This window comes from Narcine bancroftii, chromosome 6 (genome assembly GCF_036971445.1).
Source record: "Narcine bancroftii isolate sNarBan1 chromosome 6, sNarBan1.hap1, whole genome shotgun sequence".
NCBI lineage: Eukaryota > Metazoa > Chordata > Chondrichthyes > Torpediniformes > Narcinidae > Narcine > Narcine bancroftii.
Genome location: NC_091474.1, coordinates 134,010,803 through 134,031,123, shown reverse-complemented (window position 1 = coordinate 134,031,123; position 20,321 = coordinate 134,010,803). Strand labels below are relative to the sequence as shown.

General features: G+C 40.1%; 1 protein-coding gene across 4 annotated transcripts in view; it reads right to left on the bottom strand.

The window, feature by feature from the left end:
* LOC138736496 (adhesion G protein-coupled receptor B3-like) overlaps window positions 1-19,937 on the bottom strand; it is a 156,425-nt gene extending 136,488 nt beyond the window's left edge. For 3 of the 4 annotated variants that reach the window (XM_069886132.1, XM_069886131.1, XM_069886130.1), the window contains exons 1-2: window positions 19,363-19,937; window positions 15,911-16,691 (exon numbers count right to left, since the gene is read on the bottom strand). In XM_069886132.1, the coding sequence (XP_069742233.1) occupies window positions 15,911-16,676 (766 nt within the window). In that variant the 5' untranslated portion in view covers window positions 16,677-16,691; window positions 19,363-19,937. The remainder of the gene's footprint in view (window positions 1-15,910; window positions 16,692-19,362) is intronic. The other variant, XM_069886129.1, reaches the window with a different exon arrangement.
* Between the last annotated feature and the right edge of the window lie 384 nt (window positions 19,938-20,321).

The following is a 20,321-nucleotide window of genomic DNA, read 5'->3' as shown; positions in this document are numbered from 1 at the left end:
TTATATAAACTCAATTACAATCCACTAATGAAAAAATTACAGGACGATTTAGAGCATTGGAAAGAGCTACCACTAACACTGATAGGAAGGATAAACTGTATTAAAATGAACATTTTTCCAAGGATACTATACTTATTTCAGGCATTGCCAATACAACTGACAGAAAAATTCTTCAAAGAGTTAAAGAAAATAATAAGGAGATTTTTATGGAGAGGGGGGAAACCGAGGATAGCACTAGATAAATTAACAGAATGGTATAAACAAGGAGGCTTACAATTGCCAAACTTCAAAAATTATTATAGAGCCGCACAATTAAGGTACCTATCAGATTTTTATCAAACAAGGGAAAAACCAGACTGGACGAGACTAGAATTAGATAAAATAGGGGAAAAGATACCTGAACACATATTATATAAATGGGACGAAAAATTGGTACAACATAGAACTTCTCCAGTATTACACCATCTCCTCAATATATGGAAGAAGATTCATGTAGAAAGAAATAAAATAAATTATCAAATACCAAAACTAATATTGACGCAAAATAAGCTACTCCCTTTTACAATAGACAACCTTTCCTTTAGAAAATGGGGAAAAAAAAGGGATTAAAAGAATAGAAAATTGTTTTTCAGGAAGTAGATTCTTATCCTTTGAACAAATGAGAGATAAGTACAATATAACTGGAGATACAGCGCTGGCATATTACCAACTGAGATCCTACTTGAAAGATAAATTAGGAAGCAATTTGAGTTTACCAGAGGGAAGTAACCTTGAATATGTGATTACAGATACAATGTTAATCAAAAGATTTATAACAAATATGTATATCAAACTGCAAGAAAAGGAGAATGAGGAAACAAATGGTAAAACTAAACAAAAATGGGAACAAGATTTAAATATAAAAATAAAAAAGGAAACATGGGAGAAATTATGTTCTGGAACGATGAGAAATACAATAAATACGAGGCTGTGTATGATACAATATAATTGGTTACACAGACTATACATTACACCACAAAAGTTAAATAAATGGGACCCAACAGTATCTGATAGATGTTTTCGATGTAAAAAAGAAAGGGGAACAACAATTCATGCAATCTGGACATGTGAGAGAGTAGAAAAATTTTGGGATGATCTCAATCAGATATTAAATAAAATAACAGAAAACAATATACCAAAGAATCCAGAGATCTTTCTCCTAAGTAACATAAAGAATAAAGAATTTGGAATTGACTTGGAAGATGCACAAAAAAGATTTGTCAAGATAGCCCTAGCCGTAGCAAAAAAATGTATTATGTCAACCTGGAAATTGGAAGATAATTTGAAAATACAACAATGGTATATAGAAATGAATAAATGTATTCCATTAGAAAAAATAACATATAGTTTAAGAAATAATATTGAAATATTCGAACAAGTATGGGAGCCTTACATTAAATACAATAGCGAAAACCTACCGGGAACAAACATTACCTAAGTTGATGGAAGGAGAAGAAAAGAAAAGAATGGACTCAGTAGAATTTCTGGTGTATTTTTGTTGAATGACAACATTGTCTGACTGAATTAATGCAACCTAGATTGTATACCTAAAATGGATGAGAGGGGGGGGTGGGGGGGTGGCTTGGGAGGAGGGAGGGGGGAGGGAGAAAAAGTCACTGTAAATGTGTGGAAAAGAAAAAGTGTATATCATGGCTATTGTGATTTATGGTGTGAAAAATAAAAAATTTAAAAAAAAAATCTTACTAAGAAGCAGTAAGAGCAAAAACTGAGAGAAATGGCTTTCATTGTGTGTGTTATATATATATATATATATATATATATATACAAGGATACTGTGTTAGTTGGTGAAAAGCTAGAAGTTGTGTTGATCCAAGGAACAAAATACCAGAGGATAACTTCGAGAATAATTGCATCTTCCAAAGGATATTTAACCTTGGAGGGAATGCAATATAGATTTAGTAGGATGAGAAATGGATACAAGGAGAAACTATACAAACGAGGATTACACTGTGGGGAAATTAGGATGTCTTAGGGTGATTAAACAAATTTTTCAAGATGTTGATGAACCGGGTAAATAAAGAAAACTCTTCAGAGCAATTGAAATGTAATATTCCGAAAACCTGAAATTAAATCAGAAGACATTGGGAGTACTCATCAGGTTCTGATGAAAGGTCATCAACATATAGTCTTGACTTTTTCTCTCTTCACAGTTACTGCCCGATCTGCTGAGTATTCATTCCTATTTTTTATTATAGTAATTTAAGATTCTTCCAGGTTCAAGACACGTGATACATTCTAAAAACAGGTGTTAGACTCATTGGACTGAAAGAAATACTTCTATGCCCACATGTTGGGGTAATTCTGCATTTTATTGCACAATTGGCAATTCAGTTTAAACTTGTATTTAGTTATTGATAGCTTTTAATGAACCAAATGTTTCAGGATATTAGGGAGCATGTATCATGATTTTAATAAATTGCTGAAAATATTTGAGCTTCCTGTTCTCATGATAAATTCAACCCCATGCATCAGATCTGAATCTCAATCTTTTCACCTGTCTTAATTCTGAAACAGCCTTCGTAAGAGGGGATAAAATCTTATCAGGAAGTAGGTTTTCATGAAAACACAGGGTAACAACTCTCCAATTTTAAGTAATCTCTCACTATCTATTCAATCAATTCTAGGAATGTGGGTAGGTCATTGGTGAGATCGCATCTGTAATATTGTGTGCAGTTCAGGTTGTCATACCATAGGAAGAATGTGATTAAGCTCAAGAAAGTGCAGAAAAATTCACAAAGACGTTACAGGTACTGTAGGGCTTGAGTTATAAGGAGAGACTGGATAGACTGAGACTATTTTCCCTTGAGAGAAGAAGTTATGTGTGGCCTTAGGAGTTTATGAACTCATGAAGGGCATAGCATATATGTGGTAGATAATCACGTCTTTTATCCCGGGCTGTTGAATATTGGAGGGAATTAGTTTGAGGGAAAAGATTTAAAAGGGACCTTTTTATATGCAGAGGTTGATGGGATTTTGAAATGACCTACCAAAGGAAGTGGTAGGGGCAGATATACTTAAATTTTCAAAAAACATATGGACAGGTTCATTGATGGATCATTTCAGGGGAATACTGACCTGATACAGCCAAATGAGACTAGGTCAGGAAGGCACCTTGGTTGGCATGGACGAGTTGGGCCAGGGACTGGTTTATATGCTGTATAATTATATGACTCTATAAATCTTCGTCCGCGAAGCCAAGCCAAAGAAGATAAGGTGCACCACAAACAAATATATGCAAAGTCCAGGTGGCTTAATTCTGCCTCTTTTCCTGCAGTAGAAGCTCGGTCTGATTTTTACTTAATCTACGATGTCCTCAGAATAAGAACAGGACTTGAAAAAGATGCAGAGACACTGCAGGTAATACAGCTGCCTCCCAGCTCCAGTGACCCAGGTTTGCCCACTGCTGTCTGTGTGGAATTTGTATGTACTTGCTGTGATGATGTTTTCCCCTCCATGCTCCAGTTTACTCCTGCATCCCAAAGACCTGCTGGTTGATAGATTTGATAGCCACTGTAAATTGCTCCTTGTATAGAAAGCTGGTTAATGAATTAGAAGGTGTGAATGGGCCCGTGTGAAAAAATAGTTTACAGTGAAATAAACTGGGAATGCTCTGAGACCCAGCATTGACGCGATGGGCCAAATCTCCTTTTTCTCTGTCATAAGAAAATAAGTATGAACAAACATGGACACGACTGATATGAGCTGACTGATAAAGATCATGTTTGTATCATCACACATGTCATGTAAATGTATCACCTGTAAGTTTGAATTTAAAGCTGGCATATAGTTGGGCAATCCCTTATCATAATCGCATACCAAAGAAAACAGTTTCCTACTTCTATTTGGCTTCAGTTTCAATTCTGTGTTAAAAATGACCGTTTTTTGAGCATAAATTATATTCAATGCATTTTCAGTTTTGCTGATTTATTCAATCTACGTATTGACTCAGTATTGCACTGTAACTGCTTTTACTCTGAACTATCAATAAGACAGAATGTGTAGAGTCTAACAGCTTGAAAAAGGGCCCTTCAATTGACCAATATTTGCCAACTATGAAACACCAATTTGCACAAATTCTGTTCTATTCTCCCAACTTTCACTGCACATCGCAACAGATTCCGCTATTCACCCACACACTGGGGTTAGTTTATATTGATTGAATAAGGTACAGACCCACATGTTTTTGGAATATGGAAGAAAACTGGAGCACCTGAAAGAAATCCATGTGGTGACAGAAAGAATGTTCAAACTCCACACAGCACTGGAGGTCAGTATTGAAGTGTGTTGCTCAGGTGTTGCCATTGATCATCTTTTTAAGTGTAATTCCTGGCTACTGTTTAATTTATATCAAAAAACCAAGGGAAAAAAGCATGGACAATTTGGGTCTGTTTCCGTGCTGTAAAGTTCTAGGATCTACATATCTTCAAGGAGGTACTTTTTGGAATTTTTTTGACTGTATATTCTTTCTTAATATCTCCATGTGAGTTTGTCCAACAGCAATAGGCAGCACCCAGAGAGAGGGAATGAGCATTGGGATTCTGGAATGGAGAAATCTGGTATATTTTTAATTCTTCAGCTCCTTGATGATACACTCATTCATTTCTCCAAATTAGACATGGAATGCTAGATTGTAAAAGGTTATAAAGGAAAGGATAAGGGAACTGTGTTTCCACTGGAAGAGAATCAGTAACTAGAGGACATAGACTTAAATTGATATAAAATTTGAGAGTGAAATGGAATGAATTTAAATTATGCATCTGGTATGCACTGCCTGAAAAAGTCATGGAGAATAAAAATGCATGACTTCAGGGAATGTGCAAAGTTGTGGAACTAATTGGATAGCTCTTTCAGAGAGCTGGCATTATTATGAGGAGCTCATCTGCATTATATGATATTACAATGCTATGAATTTTTTTATGATGCATTGTAACGTCTGGCAATTGGGAGTTCACTTTTCTATGTATAGCTTGCTGCAGGAGCTGGAGAATATCTTCTGTGGGTTTGACGAGTCGGTGGCAGAGTCTGATGTTCAAACTTGGCCCAGAATTTCTGTGTTTAGTCAGCTAATATAACCTCTGCAGATAAACTCAATGGGAAATTCACCTTTTAGTAAGTTGCAGTAAAATGCAATTGTCAGCATAAATAGGAAAAGGAGTACAGGAGAGATTGCTAACTAACCATCTAGCTGGATTTCCAACTCAAAAATGATGTCAGATGCTCGGAAGGATGCTGAAGGCCCACAGACCAACAGTCTGCCTCTTCATTGATCAATCAAATGATGCCAATAGTGTTTTCAACAAACTTCCTGGTGGTAACGGTATCTTTGTTGTTGGATCATGCAATCTCACCAATAATCAGAGAGTGTTAGTTCCCTTCTTCTCATGCTTGTATTTGCATGCAACCTCCTCAAATAAAACCATAAACAGGATTAAACTATCACCAAGACAGATGTGGCAATGGCCATTCTTCTACCTGAGCAAACAATTTGGTTGGCATGAGTAAGTTGGACTGAAAGATCTGTTTTTGTGAAGTAAAATTCATGATTCTATGCTTCAGATGGGAAAATGTATTGTTAACCCTTTCATTTCAGTAGTGAACTGGAGAGAATTGAAGTTGAGCCAATCGTGGCGCTCCAAATGTAGGACATGTCACTGGCTCACTCTGTGTACTTGTTGCTTTCCCAATTGAAATTAATTGATTGGCCTTGGTAACAAAATATCTAACCAAAATTTTAATATGTCCTTTGTTTTATGCAACCTCTTTGGAATGAACTGAAGCATGGCTTGTTTTATTGACAAGAATACCTTGGCTGCCTCACACATGCACATTGGGCAAGAAGATTTGGAGGGTGGAAATCAGAAGAAGGAAGTGTATCTTTGCCCGATAAGCCCTATAAGTCAAGTAATGACTGAAGTCAGAGGATAAAGAAAGAGCGGTAGATGTGGTATCATAAACGCATCAGTATTAATTATATATGTTGAATGAGTTACTTCAGCCTTGTGGACTGAGCAATGGCTTTAAACAGTAATCCCATTGACAACATCAGCTCTTGATGTTCAACAAGAAATATCAAAACAATCTGTAAAAAGGTGGTAAAATATGATAGATTTTAGCAGTCGCCATAATGTTTTGTAACTTAGCTTCTCATGAGATTTCTGAATGCAACAAATTCTTCAAGGAAAGCTTTTAACTGGAGAACATAGCTGATCACAAAAGGAATTGAACTTGTCTGAAATCAAAAATATTCATATTTATATAACCACTAAATGATAAATTGTTATGATTGTGCAACCACTTTATATTGAAATCCTGTTTTCCACGTAAAACATTTACTGAATCACAATAAGGACTATATCAAGAAACCAGCAGATAGAAAACTAATGATGATAGTTTTAATGAAATAATAAGTATTTCAGGCAATAGAATCTTTAAAAAGAACCAAAGCATTGACAAAGGAGCATTTGTAGTAATATTGGGAAGCAACACAATTACAGATGTAGAAAGTAAGGATTTCAATAAAGACGAACTCACAGTGGAAATAACAATGTTGACATTAAAGAACAGTTTTTTTTTTGTGGAAAATGCCTTTACTGCCTTGTTATCTTAACTGTACTTTGGGAGAAACATCCTTAAAGAGCAGTTTGACTTTAGTAATGAGATGGTGCTCATGTGGGTTGGCAAAAGTAATGTAAAGGTTTGAAGGCCTTGTTAAATTACTGTCATAAACATGTAGTGTGCAATATGGGACCACCAGACACAGTAACATTGCCCAAATTACACCCTATTAATCTATACATGTCTTCAATAGACCGTTTGTTATGATATCGATGGAAGGTAAGTAAATATTAAAATTTGATAAGTGTGTGATAAAAATAATGTAATTGTAATCAAAGATTATAATTTTCTCACTGACTAAGAGAAATAATAGAGATCTCGAAGCAAAGACAATGAATCTCTAGGATGTTTTCAGAATAGTTTCCAAAAGAAATGAACAAGCCATACTTGTTTTAGTAGTGTATGGAGCCAGAATTAATTAACAATCTAATGTTTCGGGATGATATGATCTCTGAGAAAAGGGAGAGTCTTAAGCTATAGTTTTAAATTTGTGTTAAGGAAAGCATCAAAGGAATTAGTAATTAATTTGGAAAGGGTAAATCCCGACAGACATTAGTAAATATTCGACCATTATTAAAATGGTATCAAATTAAAAGAAAACCAATAGTAATATCACACCGCTATTAGAGAGACAACATCAGATGGCATGGTTAGCACAACACTGTTATAGCGCCAGCGATGGAGAGTGATACACAAATCCTGCATTGTCTGCAAAGTTGGGTGATTGGGCAGCATGGGCTTGTGGGCCTAAAGGGCCTGTTATGGTGCTGAGTGTCTAAATTTAAATTTATCCAGGTTCAAGTCAGGCACTGTATGTAAGGAGTTTGTACATTCTCTCCATGACTGCATAGGTTTCATCCTGGTGCTCCAGATTCCTCCCACCCTTCAAAACGTTCAGGGGTTGTAGGTTAACTGGGGTATTTTGGTGGCACAGGCTCATGGGCTGTACATCTAATTAAAAAAATAATAATAATGTAATGCACAAATGCAAGGAAATCAGTTGAACTGAAAAACAGTGAATAGCAAATAAAGTCGAGCATAAACATAATTTGTGCAAAATAAAAGTGAAAAAAATTCTGCCTGTGATCTCAAAATAATATTAAATGTTCAAAATAAGATTAAAAACTAGAAATGCAGGTCCATTAAAGACAAATGCAGATAGAGCAAGAGCTGCCACAGGGAAAACTGCAGATGTCATGGAAGTTGAGCTTACAAAAGAACCTACAAGATGTAAGAACCAAAAAATTGACTATAGTAAAATGATCATAAAATAATGGTGCTCAATGTGAGTAAATTTCCAGGTCCACACAGTTTCAATCCATATGATTAAAAAGTTGATTGCATTAGATTGTCATCTATAATGACAGCAAAGCACAGAATAGATTCCATGCATCTTATGTCCAAATTTAAATTTTTAAATTTAAACATACCCTGTACAGCACAGTAACAGGCCATTTTGGACCACAAGCCTGTGCTGCCAAATTACATCCAATTAACCTACAACCCCCAGTAGGTTTCAAATAGTGGGAGGAAACTGTAGCTCCCGGGGAAAACCCATGTACAAACTCCTTACAAAGAGCGTGCGATTCAAACCCTGGTCCCAATCGCTGGCGCTGTGACTGAACCGCTAAGCTGACCATGTAATCATGGTTACTCAACTCTACCAGAGGCAATGTGAATGAGCATTCAAACATGTATCAGTTGGCCAAGAAAGAGGCAACGTGAATCTGATAGGTTGATCATATCTGCATTTTATAAGATAACACAGGAAGGATGGTTAGGCAGTATCTGGAGGGGGTGTCCACGTGAATCCCCAAAATGCATTTAACTTGCACATGAGATTTTTTTTTAAAAAAAGCACAAGCACACAGAATTGAAGGTAACTTTGCCACATAAATTAGTAATTGACTTGGAAATCAAATATAGAGGGAAATTATAAAATTATATTCCTTAATGACAGTATTTCAAAAATGTCATTCCCCAAAAATCTGTGATGGACATATTTTAAATCATATTATACATTTTTATTAATTAGATATTTGAATTGTTAAATATAAATTTTTTAGATAATATTAAGTAGCAAGACTTAGTAAGTTCAATAGGCAAAGATATGAAGGTATAAAGTGGCATAAATTGTGTGGGGAAAATTATGCCAGGTGGTTTATAACAGGGAGAAGTCTAAGGTCATTCACCTTGGGTCCAAGAAAGGCAAATTGATATGTTTTATTTTGCAGTGAAAGACAAACAGCTGTAAAGAGATTTAAATATCCATCTGCACTAGAGACTAAAATGTAAGCATAAATGATGATCAAGTGCTTATTATGGTTGCCTTTTTTTAAAAACGTCAAATAGATTAGAATTGAAATGGGGAATTTTGTATATGTTCATGGTCAACACTTGATTAGGCACCTAATGTGAAGGAGGCTTTCTTTCGGAAAAACACTCGTCAAGCCACGTTAGATACCTAGTCAACTGAAATTTTCAAGCTGGAGAGAAATTTTGCAATAGATTTGGGGTACACATGAGAAAATGTATCTGCGTACAATTCCACCACAAGAACTGGCTTGAATATCTGATGAAAATAAAAAATGCATATGCTGGAAATCTGAAATAAAAGCAGAAAATACTGTAAAAACTCAGTGCAGAAACAAAGGGGTCACCAACCCTGAAAATGTATTTGTTTCTCTTTCCGTTGATGCTGCTTGATCGGTTGAGTTTTTACAGTATTTTTGTTTGTATTTTGTACACTGTTCCTGTGAAATAAAGATGTCCAGTATATTAGAATGCATTACAACCTCATTTCAGATTTATGTCTTTTCAAAACAAAATGTTAATCTTCTTCCTTTATGGTAGATAAAGGGGAGTTATTTGAAGGATTTTTTTTTACATGCAGTGTTCTTCAAATACAAAAACAAGGATTCTAGCCTGTAAAATAAAGTTAATGGAGATTCATTATTTTGTTTTTTTTTCATGGAAAATGCCTTTACTGCCTTGCTGTCTTAACTGTACTTTGGGAGAAACATCCTTAAAGAGCAGTTTGACTTTAGTGCTCATGTGGGTTGGAAAAAGTATGGAAAAGGTTTGAAGGCCTTGTTAAATTACTGTCATAAACATGTAGTGTGCAATATGGGACCATCAGACACAGTAACATTGCCAGACTTGAATCAATGTGCTTGAAATGCATTCACAGAACTATCTTCGAATATTTTGGATAATGTATAAAATACCAGGGATAAAAGGTTGTATGGAGAGACTTAGCAGGTGAAGCTCTTTGTCTCTAGAATTTTTTTTAACAATAAAGGTTCTTTGAGGGCTTGACAAGGTAAATAAGGCAAGGATGTTCCCCTTGGTTGAAGAGTGTAGTTGCAGGAGGAGGTGGGTCAGAGTTTCAGTTTCAAAATAAATAGATGAAATGAGAAGAAACTTCAATCAGAGAATGGTGAATCTTTGGATGACCCTATGTCGAAGGGCTGTAGAGACATAGTAATGATGGCATTCAAAACAAAGATGGATGGATTTTATGATGGTTTTTGGAATCAAAGGATTTTTTAAATTTAATTTTTTTTTTAAATTTAGACATACAGCACAATTCAATTCAATCACAGGTCAATTCAGCCCTATGAGTCCGTGCTGCCCAACTTACACCCTATCAATCTATACATTCAGACGTTTTTGAAGTGTGGGAGGAAACTGGAGCTCCCGGAGAAAAAAAACACAGACATTGGGAGAATGAACAGAATAGGGTTTGAACCTGTAATGGCACTGTAAAGACGTTGCACTAATCGCTCTGCCGACCGTGTCGCCCTTGGGATATTGAAAGGAAAGCAGTGTGTGATATAATAAACCATTCATGATTTTGTGCTTTGGAGCACCATACTTTAGAGGCAATTTAAACAAAATCTCTTAACGTTTCCTTCATTTAATATTGAGAACAAATATTCACTTCCTGGTGCTAGTTTCACATCTTTCTCCATGATTTTATTGAATTATTTATTGTCACATGTACCAAGACATTGTGAAAAGCTTTGCTTTGCATGCTATCTAAACAAGTCAACCTTTACATAGAACACCAGGTAAAGGAAGAATAGAAACACAATAAAATAAAGGCAAAGGGTATAGTGTTAAAGAGAAAAGTACAGTTAAACAGTGCAAGGCAATTTTTTTAACTAATGACATGTTCATGCAAGGATCTAATAACAAAAGTAAAGAAACTGTTCTCGAATCTGAAGATACATTTTAAAACTTGACCACCTTTTGTTCTGGTGGAGGGAGAAGTGAGTGTGACCAAGGTGGGATGTGTACTCTATTATGAGGGAAGTTGGTTTACATGATGACTTGAGCTGTGTTCACAACTATGCAATTACTTGCAGTCTTGGGCAGACTGATACTTATATCAAGCTCTGATGATTCATGCAGGATATTTTCTCAGGTGCATTTATAAAAGGGTGTGAAGAGACACTGAGGACTTGCCAAATTTCCTCGGGCTTCTGGAGATGTAGAGATGTTGGTGCACTTTCTTGATTGCAGGGTGAAGATTGTTGGACAAGGACAGATTGTTTGTGAGATATTAACTCCTAAAAACTTAAAGCTCTCCACCATCTTAAGTTCAGCACCTTAACACAGACAGGGCAAGTGCTCCACCCCACTTCCTGAAGTCAATGTTGTGTTCCTACATATTGCTGACATTGATCGAAGGTTGTTGTTCTGACACCAAGCCACCTGAATTCCTACCTTTTTCCTGTACTTTGTCCTATCACAATATGAAATCTCTCCTACAAAAGTGATGTAATCGGCAAACTTATTGATGGAATTGGAGCAATACTTAGCCTTACAGCTGACTGTGAGATGAGGAATTATTGCTCATGCCTGAAAGGGGCACTTAATCTCAGCAACCCTCTTGGGCAGGTGCCTCTTTAACATGGAATGGAACAAAAACTGTCTGGAATTACTTGTGTGTATTTACATTATATAGTGTCTACATAAGTCTGGAATGTGAGTTTGTGACTATGTAACAAACCTGCTTACCCCTTGATGTATGTAAGTGTACGTACGCGTGTGTGTTGTGTGAGGGGGTGTGTGTATTGTGTTTATGTTTGTGTGTGGGTCTGGTGTGAGGTGTGTATGGGTATGGTGTGTGGGTGTGGTGTGGATGTGTTTGGGGTATATATGGGGGGTGTGTGTGCATGTAGGGTATGTGTATGTATTGTGTGGGTGTGTTGGCATAGTGTGTGCATACTTGTGTGGGGGAAGGGGAGGGTGGGGGGGCTTCATGGTCAGACTGTTAACCTGACTATGGCTTGTTTCAATGTGCATTCAAAATTCTGCTGTACTAATGTTACATGAATACTATTATTGCTTGGAAGAGGGAAACATGTGGTACATTGCAAAAGGTATCTGCTCTGAGTCTCAAATTCATCTGCTTTACTTAGCTTAAAGTAAATACATTTTTAACACCATGGCTATAATTTATAATACTGTGCATTATGTATGATTTATTTTTGATCCAAGTATAAAAGATTATTACTTAGATCTGGTACGTGAATTGGATGAGCCAATTTTAAGCACAAATAACAATTGGGATATTTTCCCCTTTGGTTTAATTACAATATACTCTGGGCACATAAGTTCCAGATCAATCCCGATCCAAGTCCTGTCATGTCAGCAAGCACCTTTCCACAAATTGATCATTGGATGCACTAAGAACCATAACACATCGCATGGATTAAACACTCTGCGAGGAGTAGCACTGCAAAACGGTCTTCAGGTGCAACTGCATGGATTATTAAAACTTGACGTTCTTGGGAGAAGAGTCCTGTGTTGGCCACTCTACACTCGGCGGTCCTTAGAGGAGTTATGTGATGGCCACACACCATTCGAGGACGATTTCGAGAGAAGATCCTGTGGAGGACACACGCGCACATCACGCACGAACGTTCTCCGGAGAAGATCCTGGGTTGGAGATACGCAAACACCACTCAAGGAGGTCCTCGGGAGAAGATCCCCAGTTGGACATAGTTGTTTGTGTGTGTGTGTGTACTAACTCACTAAGGTGTCGGCGAGAAAGAAGATCACGGGAGCGAAGCTCGGTGTTGGGACACCGTTCGCTGACCACAATGTCAAGTGAGCGTTGCTGTTTACGGTTCTGCAGCCACATTCAGGAATGTTACCTGGACGAAATGTACCGACAGTGTCAAAAACGTCCTGGAGTTGTTACACCGAAGCAGCGAACTGGACACACCGAAAACTGAGCATCAGATATGTTTCCAATTAGACGCGAGTGCCATGGCGTGGAATTTAACGGTGCCAATAGAGTTCAAAGCACCATCTGCAAATACCAAGGTTGCAAATGCAACAAAGATGCCAAAAGCGGCTCTCAGCATTGTTTGAGCTCGATCCCTCGGTGCTTTTTCCTTCCACTGGCGGCTATTTTACGTGGGATGTGATCGGGGGGCTGGTGTCAGGACTGTTTCATGTCCCCACTGCGCAGGGTCACCGTCTGGAAGCGGCGGAACACGGCGAGCGGGTGCCCAAGTGCCGAACAAAGCATCCGGGCAAGGCCAGTTGACGGTGTCCGGGGCCCGCGGGTGGGAAGGCTGGTTCTGCCGACGTGCTGCAGAGGGCGCAGATGTCACACGAATGCGACCGAGTGCAGCGGGTGAGCTGAAGGCAGAAACGCCGCTTGCTCCGTGGACACCGTCCGCCAGCTGAGCTGTTCCGCCTCCTTGCCCCAGTTGCCAAATTAGTGCCACACTTTGCTCTTTCTCTCCAAGGATCCCAGCGTCTATCCAGCAACTATTGAGCAAGATCCCCTGTGAAGATGACTTCGGCACAGTTTTCTTATGGGAGAAGTTGGATCAACAGATCACCCTGCTCCGCCCTCCTCTTTCTGCTCAGGGCTCATTCGTTGAATCAGTCCAGTCGATCAAGAAAATGCAAAGCGCAGAAAGCGCGGGCGTGTTTAAAACATTGGACTCCAAACAAGCGGAGAGAGCCGGCGGAGGAACGCGGCGGGTCGGGCATCGTCCAGAAATGGTCAGGCCAACGTTTCGGTTCCAGACTCCATCATCTGCAGTTTTGTGTGTGTGTGTTTTGCGACGCCGCATATTTTCGTGGGATCTAAATCAAATGGAACGAAACCTTTGTCCATTCGGCCCATTGTCCCACTGCCAGCCCTCTGAAAGCCCGATTCCCTGCTCTGGACGAGGTGGCCTGATTTCCTATCCCACGGGTGACAGAAAGATCACCTGCCTGCAACAAACCAGATAGTTCACTTTTTCATTCCCTCCCCACACTCGGGCTCAGGACATTCAAAAGCTCTACTTGCGAATTTGTGTAAAACAAATCTAGCAAGCCAACAAAAATAAAACATCCAAAAGAGCCTTTTCAGCGAGAGAGACAGAACGTTTTGTATCTCGGCGGTGGGCTGAGAATCGTCCTTTTTTAGAAAGACCGGCTCACATTCAGGAAACCAAGATACCATAACCAATGCTCTTGCAGCAACTTATTAACAGTAACACCATGAGTCAAAAACCACCAACTCTCAGCGATGGCCTCCCATGGCTACATCCCACTCTTCTCTGCAGCGCCTGTATTGACAATTAAGCGTCCAGCTATCTGCTTTCGCCCATAAATCGTTAAGAGAAAGGCAGCTGTTTAAACTGGCACTCGGCAAACCCGGAACAAAAACTCAAAGCTCCTCCCGGGGGCTGCAAACTCCAGCCATTAGATAACACGCACGGGCAGAAGAATCTCCAGCGGTGACAGTTTGTCCTTTCTCATTAGCACAGTGCCAGCTCACAATTTGGGGAGGTTTCAGCTGCTTTTACGACGTTGGAGAAAATAAAGATATCCCCCCCTCTCTCCTAACTGCCAAAGCTGTTACATAATTAACATAGCCAGGCAATGCATTCTCCATTTTAAATAGAAATGATCGAGGGGTCTACTGTGATAACGTGAGCTATCAGCATATAAGCAACATGGGAATAGACTCCTTCACAACACAGTTATGAATAATTTAATTGAGCAAGAGCTGTTTACCAAAAGCAAGAGAATGGGTTATTCCGAACTGACAGTCTTTGTGCAGTGAGAAAATCCCAGAAGAAAGAGTATACAGGGTTTTGGTCAAGTTAATTAATATTGTTTCAGAAATGAAATTTCTTCAGCACCAATCCACGGAATAACCTTACTTGAAAATCAAAATGTCAGATGCTGGAAATTTGTGTCCAAGACAAAATTCCAGACATCACTGTGATTCTGAATGATTTGCTGTCATCCTCCTAATGGTCTAACGTCTTTGCTGAGCTGTTAAACTGGATACGGTGTGATGCAAATAGTGGACCTCGATTAACTCTAACTTTTGATATTCTGGTCCATGGACTCCCCTCCCCCTCCCCGTATGTCTGTTAGATAGGTATCTAACAAGGAAGGGAGCAGCCTCGAGACAAAATTACTAATCCCCTCTTCCCATCACCTTCAAAGGCAAGCATTTTAGAGAAATGTGAATAACAGGAACAGCAGGAGGCCAGCCGGCCCTTCAAGCTTGTTTCCACCATTCAATGGCCGATCAAAACACTTCAGTACCCTCTTCCTACAACTCAGCCCCTCTCTTCACAAGGGCACCACCGCGTTGAGCTGTTACGAGAGGAGAGCGAATATCGCGAATCCTCAACCAGTATCATTAATTGGCATATTCACAAATCTAAATTCTTTCCACCCCACTGGTAATACTCATCATCTTCCCAGTCCCCGCGTCACGTCAAATATGAGCTGGGTGGCTTTTATTTTCTTCGTGGATTTTCTTTGACATATCCTCAGAAGCCCACAATGATCCTCTAGGATTTCTGACTTTGTTCTGATTTGTAAAACAAACTAGTTTGCAATCCAAAAGACAAACACATGTGAAGATATCCGGGGAATAAAACATGGTTTCTTCATGCAAAAAAAGTCTCTAATTTTAGGAAAGCAAACTTGCTTTATCGTTTCAGAAAATGCCCCAAATCTTAAAAAAACGTATGTTTAACTATTTCTCAATGTTATTGCTTGAGATTTTAAATCTATTAAACCCATGAATGGGACATTTTTTTTCCAATATACCCATTATTAATCATAACCCTTTAATTATGTGGAGTATTTATAACAATTATAATACATGCGTCAAATAATTTGTAATAGCTGGTACCTCCAGTGTTTTGGAGCAGAAAGTCCCAATGCGGTGACGTAAAATAAGGTCGCCTACCTTTTCTAGGCGCCCGCTTGCCCTCGGTCAGGTTGCATATGTGAGAGGTGTGGAGGCGGGCGGAGAGACAGCCCTCTGTATCTGCATTGAGAGGTAGTACCATATCGAGCCCGTCCACCCCCGTCATCACATCTTGCTGACAATTGCACTTGGCGTCCATCACCCCACATGAGCCCGCCTCCGACTCGCTCTTGCCGCCTCCTCCTCCTCTATCGTGGCCCCCGGCTCTCAGGCAACTCTCCAACCAGCCGCAGAGTACCTGGCAGCCGAACTCGCTGGGGCTCACCTTGTTCAAGACCAGAAACTCGAAAGTTGGTCGGTCCCTTTGCCCTTTCCCGCGGGGGTGTCCCGCCGTCACGCCGGACTTCACCAGGCGGCGCAACTGGATGAAGTTCTTGTCAAACTCCAAAAATACAAAGAAAGTCCTTGCCTGGCACAGGTGGACGACAGATTTGGCGTTTCTCAGTAGGTCCCGGATCTTCTCAGGGGAATAGTGGTCGAACTGATATGCCCAGAGGGAGAAGCTGGAGCAATCGTGGTCCCTCTTGGAAAATTTCAGGTAGATGGTGTATTTGGTCGGATCTGGGTTTTCCAAAGTCCAGGTGCAGTTGGTGGAGTTTTGAGGAAATAATTCGTTGAGCGAATACGATCCATAAATTACTCCTTTCACGAAGGTGGAGCACAGGTCCTCGGCAACGTTAAATCCAACCATAACCAGGAGATGGGTTGCAAACACATAAGTCATCAGGTCACCAAAGGCCCTCATCCTATGTCATTTGGCCTGGGGAAGGGAAGAAGATTAGAATGCAAGTCACAACTCAGGAAGGCCACCGCAGGCTCGTCGCTGACAGCGGTGATCAACGTCCCGCGTGATCATTTCACCATTAATATTAAGCTATCATTGTTACAATGGCTTGAATTTTACACTGAGGTTTTTGTTTGATGACTGAGAAAACATCGCCGCCACGCGGATGTTATTCCAGAGTCTTTGCTGAGTGAGTGGAGGGTAGCTGAAGACGGCGCAGTAGTCCTTCAGACTACCCCGTCATCAAGTCTGTCTTATATCAAGTTAACCAAATTATAAGGATAATTTAGGAAGTTAAACACATATTGCTACAAAATAAGTAAGTGGTATAACTCTAATCATCCCTCGCGGATCAATAGCCAGATTTAAGTAAGTGTTTTCTTTTACGTAACCATCGTCTTGACTGGATGTAAGACCCGCTGTTGATGAGTGCTCAACATTCATTTTAAAGGAATTATCGTCCGTCATCGACCCCCATTCTTTGTATCTGCGCACAAACCCTTGTGACCAAGTCTGCTCCACACAGACATTCAATCGGCCGTTCCATTAAATATATAAACTTTTTATTTCTGCAACTTAAAGGACATTCTGAAACTCCGCAGCGTTGCGAAGCTGAGCCGGTGTCATCTGGTATCTGTGGGGGACGTTTTCCATTACCCACTGCACTTTACGCCTGAAACGCCGTACATATAAAAAAAGGCGTGCAGGAAGAGGCACGTCGTTTTTTTATAAAAATTAAAAAAAAACCACTCTGGATCTTAAAAATGTCATCAAAATGATGCCCCGATTAAAAGATTGTACTGCTTTGAATCAGTATTGTGCAATTTATAATTTTATTATATTTTCTTAAGAACAAACGATGTACTTTTTAATATGATGTTCGAAAATACTGTGTATTCGTGATTTCCCCGTGTATAGTGTGTAAAGCATTCCCAACACGTTCACAGTATTATAACGATATTTTAATGTTCTGACGGTTGTACCTGAGACAACTAGGCCGGGCTCTCGCATTCAAAACAGGGATAAAAAGCTACATGCACCTCCAGTGAACAAACCAGCGTAGAAACCTAAAAGTTAGACATTTGTCAGCATTCTAAATTTCATTCTAACCATAAAGACTTGCAGTTAAATACCCTCGGTAAATACACATGGTTTATATTTCACGGTGTGCATTTCCCTCATAAAATTCCTCCTTTAAAGTTAACTCTGCGTCTTTGGTTCTGCGAAGTACTTTGCAATGTGTCAGAATGAACTTTATATTCTTTTAGTGATAAAAGTCTTTACATTCCAGGTCACGTCATCCGATGGGGCCCACAATGTGTAAACAATGCGCATCTTCTTGAATATTAAATGAGGATGGGAGGGTCCTGAGCATTCTACCAGAAATAACGATTGAAAGGAAGACTTCCCTTTTAAATTGGTCATTGCATCCGATTTAAAAAAAAGTTTTGCTTGTAATAGGAAGTCCACTGAATTTTGAAGAAGCTTTAAAAAAAATCTCCAGGAATGTCAAAATATTGTAGTGGTATTCCTTGCTATCGCTTAAATTAACAGCTTGTGTGTTCATTGTTATTACACATGTTAGCATCGATAGAATTTCGATGATGTGAGTGTAACCTCAACAAACTAGGAAAGAACAGGCTGTACAGACAGTGCACGGGTCAATAGTGCTCGAATTTAAACGCTCACTGTGAGGAATTAAAATTTTTGGGATTTTACAGAGCTGCAAATATTGCGCAGATATTCACTCTCCGACTTGTCTGCCCTTTGTCCATTTAGATGACAAATGCAATCTGATTACAATGGTATCTTTGTTTCAGTAAAATATATTCTGTCCCGAAGAACGCGAAAGTAAGGTGTCACCCGTTCCGTGCAATCGGAGATCTTGTTAAACACATATTTGCCGGGTTCGTTGTTCAGCCCCCAATTTTCCAGGAGATGTGATGCAGAACTGCATCCTCCCCCTGAGTCACCGCCGGACGACCAGAGGATGTCACAGCAGCCTCCCCACCACATCCACACTCTCTGCATTATCCGCCCAGCTCATCGTCAACGGCCAAAACTGAGATCCACCCGCAATTGTCTTTTCACAGAAGTTTCGGGATCCAACTCAACTCGTTTTTATTCAACCAAAAAAAAAGTTTGTCCGATAACGAGCTCGGTTCACTCAGTAAAGGCCAATGAAAAGTCCAAATGAGGTTTAAGTCGGAGTATTTATTTAAAAAAAAAGCACAGGTGTCCAATGAAAGCCGTTCGCACAAGTTTATATTGCAAAAGCAGCAGCGGTGTCTATCCGTCTTATACATAGTCGGCGCCAGAGCCCCGCTGTCAGTACAAGTTGTTCTGGATGCTGAGACTCTTTCACTGGCTCACTTCCATCTCAACTTCCTTTACGTTTCCCATCCAACCTTTCCCACCCGCCATCCCGCTCAGCCCAACTTAATTGTTCAAATCTGCCAAGATCATTTGTCTCCGGATGTTTAATTAAGAGAGAAAAAAAACCACGAAAAGGACAGTTCCCGGGGACAGACGGATTTGGAAAGATACATGAATGGTGCCTGTCACCCACTGAAGCAGTATATACGCATACGAATCACGGTGAGCTCTGACGCCAAAGACCGAGAAGAACAAACAGCTTGCTCCTTACCTTACAATCCGAAAACTGTGGCTACTTCTTCACAATGCTAGCACGTTTGTCCAGCGTAGAGTAAGAAGATTTCCATTCCTCGAATCGAACTCTTCCCATTTTACCCCGACAATTACAGTCAACAATTGGAAACGGTTCTTCTGAAAGCCATTAAACTCCAGAATGCGATGGTTCCTGGGGATTTCTTTCCCTCTCGCTTTCCCCCAAGTAGGACCCAGTCCGATGCAGCAGGAGGGTCTTTTTATATTTAACCGGATCTTGTTGGAGGGGGGGAAAAAATCACAAGATTTCGAAATGTGGAAAAAAAAGAAAGGAGGCGGCTCGGATCCTCGCTCGCTGCGGAAATAGATTCAGATCACTGGAGGACTCTCCTGAGAAGACATGGAGGAAAAGATCGCTAGCTGGTGAAGAGGAGGGGGTGGGGGAGTGGCGGGTGGAAATATGTTCAGAGTGGCGGAGGCTGGTACAGTAGAGAGAGCAGGCTGGCTTCAGGATGCGGCTGCGTTTGCACGTCACACTCGGTGGAACCAGAGCCGTATTAACGTATGCAATCGCGTCCCTGAGGGCATTCCACACAGCCTTCGGAGCCCACTGATAGAGAGTGGGCAGAGCCTGAGCAAGCGGGACCACGGGAGGAGTGTGTGTGTGGGGGGTGGTGGGGGGTTGGGGGGGGAGAGAGAGAGAGGAAATAAACCTCCCCTCCTCTGCCCTATTTTGTCATAATTCCATCCAAAGCTGACTTGGTTGGGCTTATGCCTGTGAGACTCCGGACAACATTGCCAGCTGCAGCAGTCGCAGTTATTTTACTGCTCAGTTCCTCAGGGACGGGAGGGGTGGCGAGGGTGATGCGGGGGAGTGTGACGGTCGGAGGTGTTTGCCCATAACTTCCAAGAAGCCGGGCAGCCTGATGGTGGGGAGCATTCAAGTTATCGCTAAATGTCAGGAGGAAAGCTAGTGAA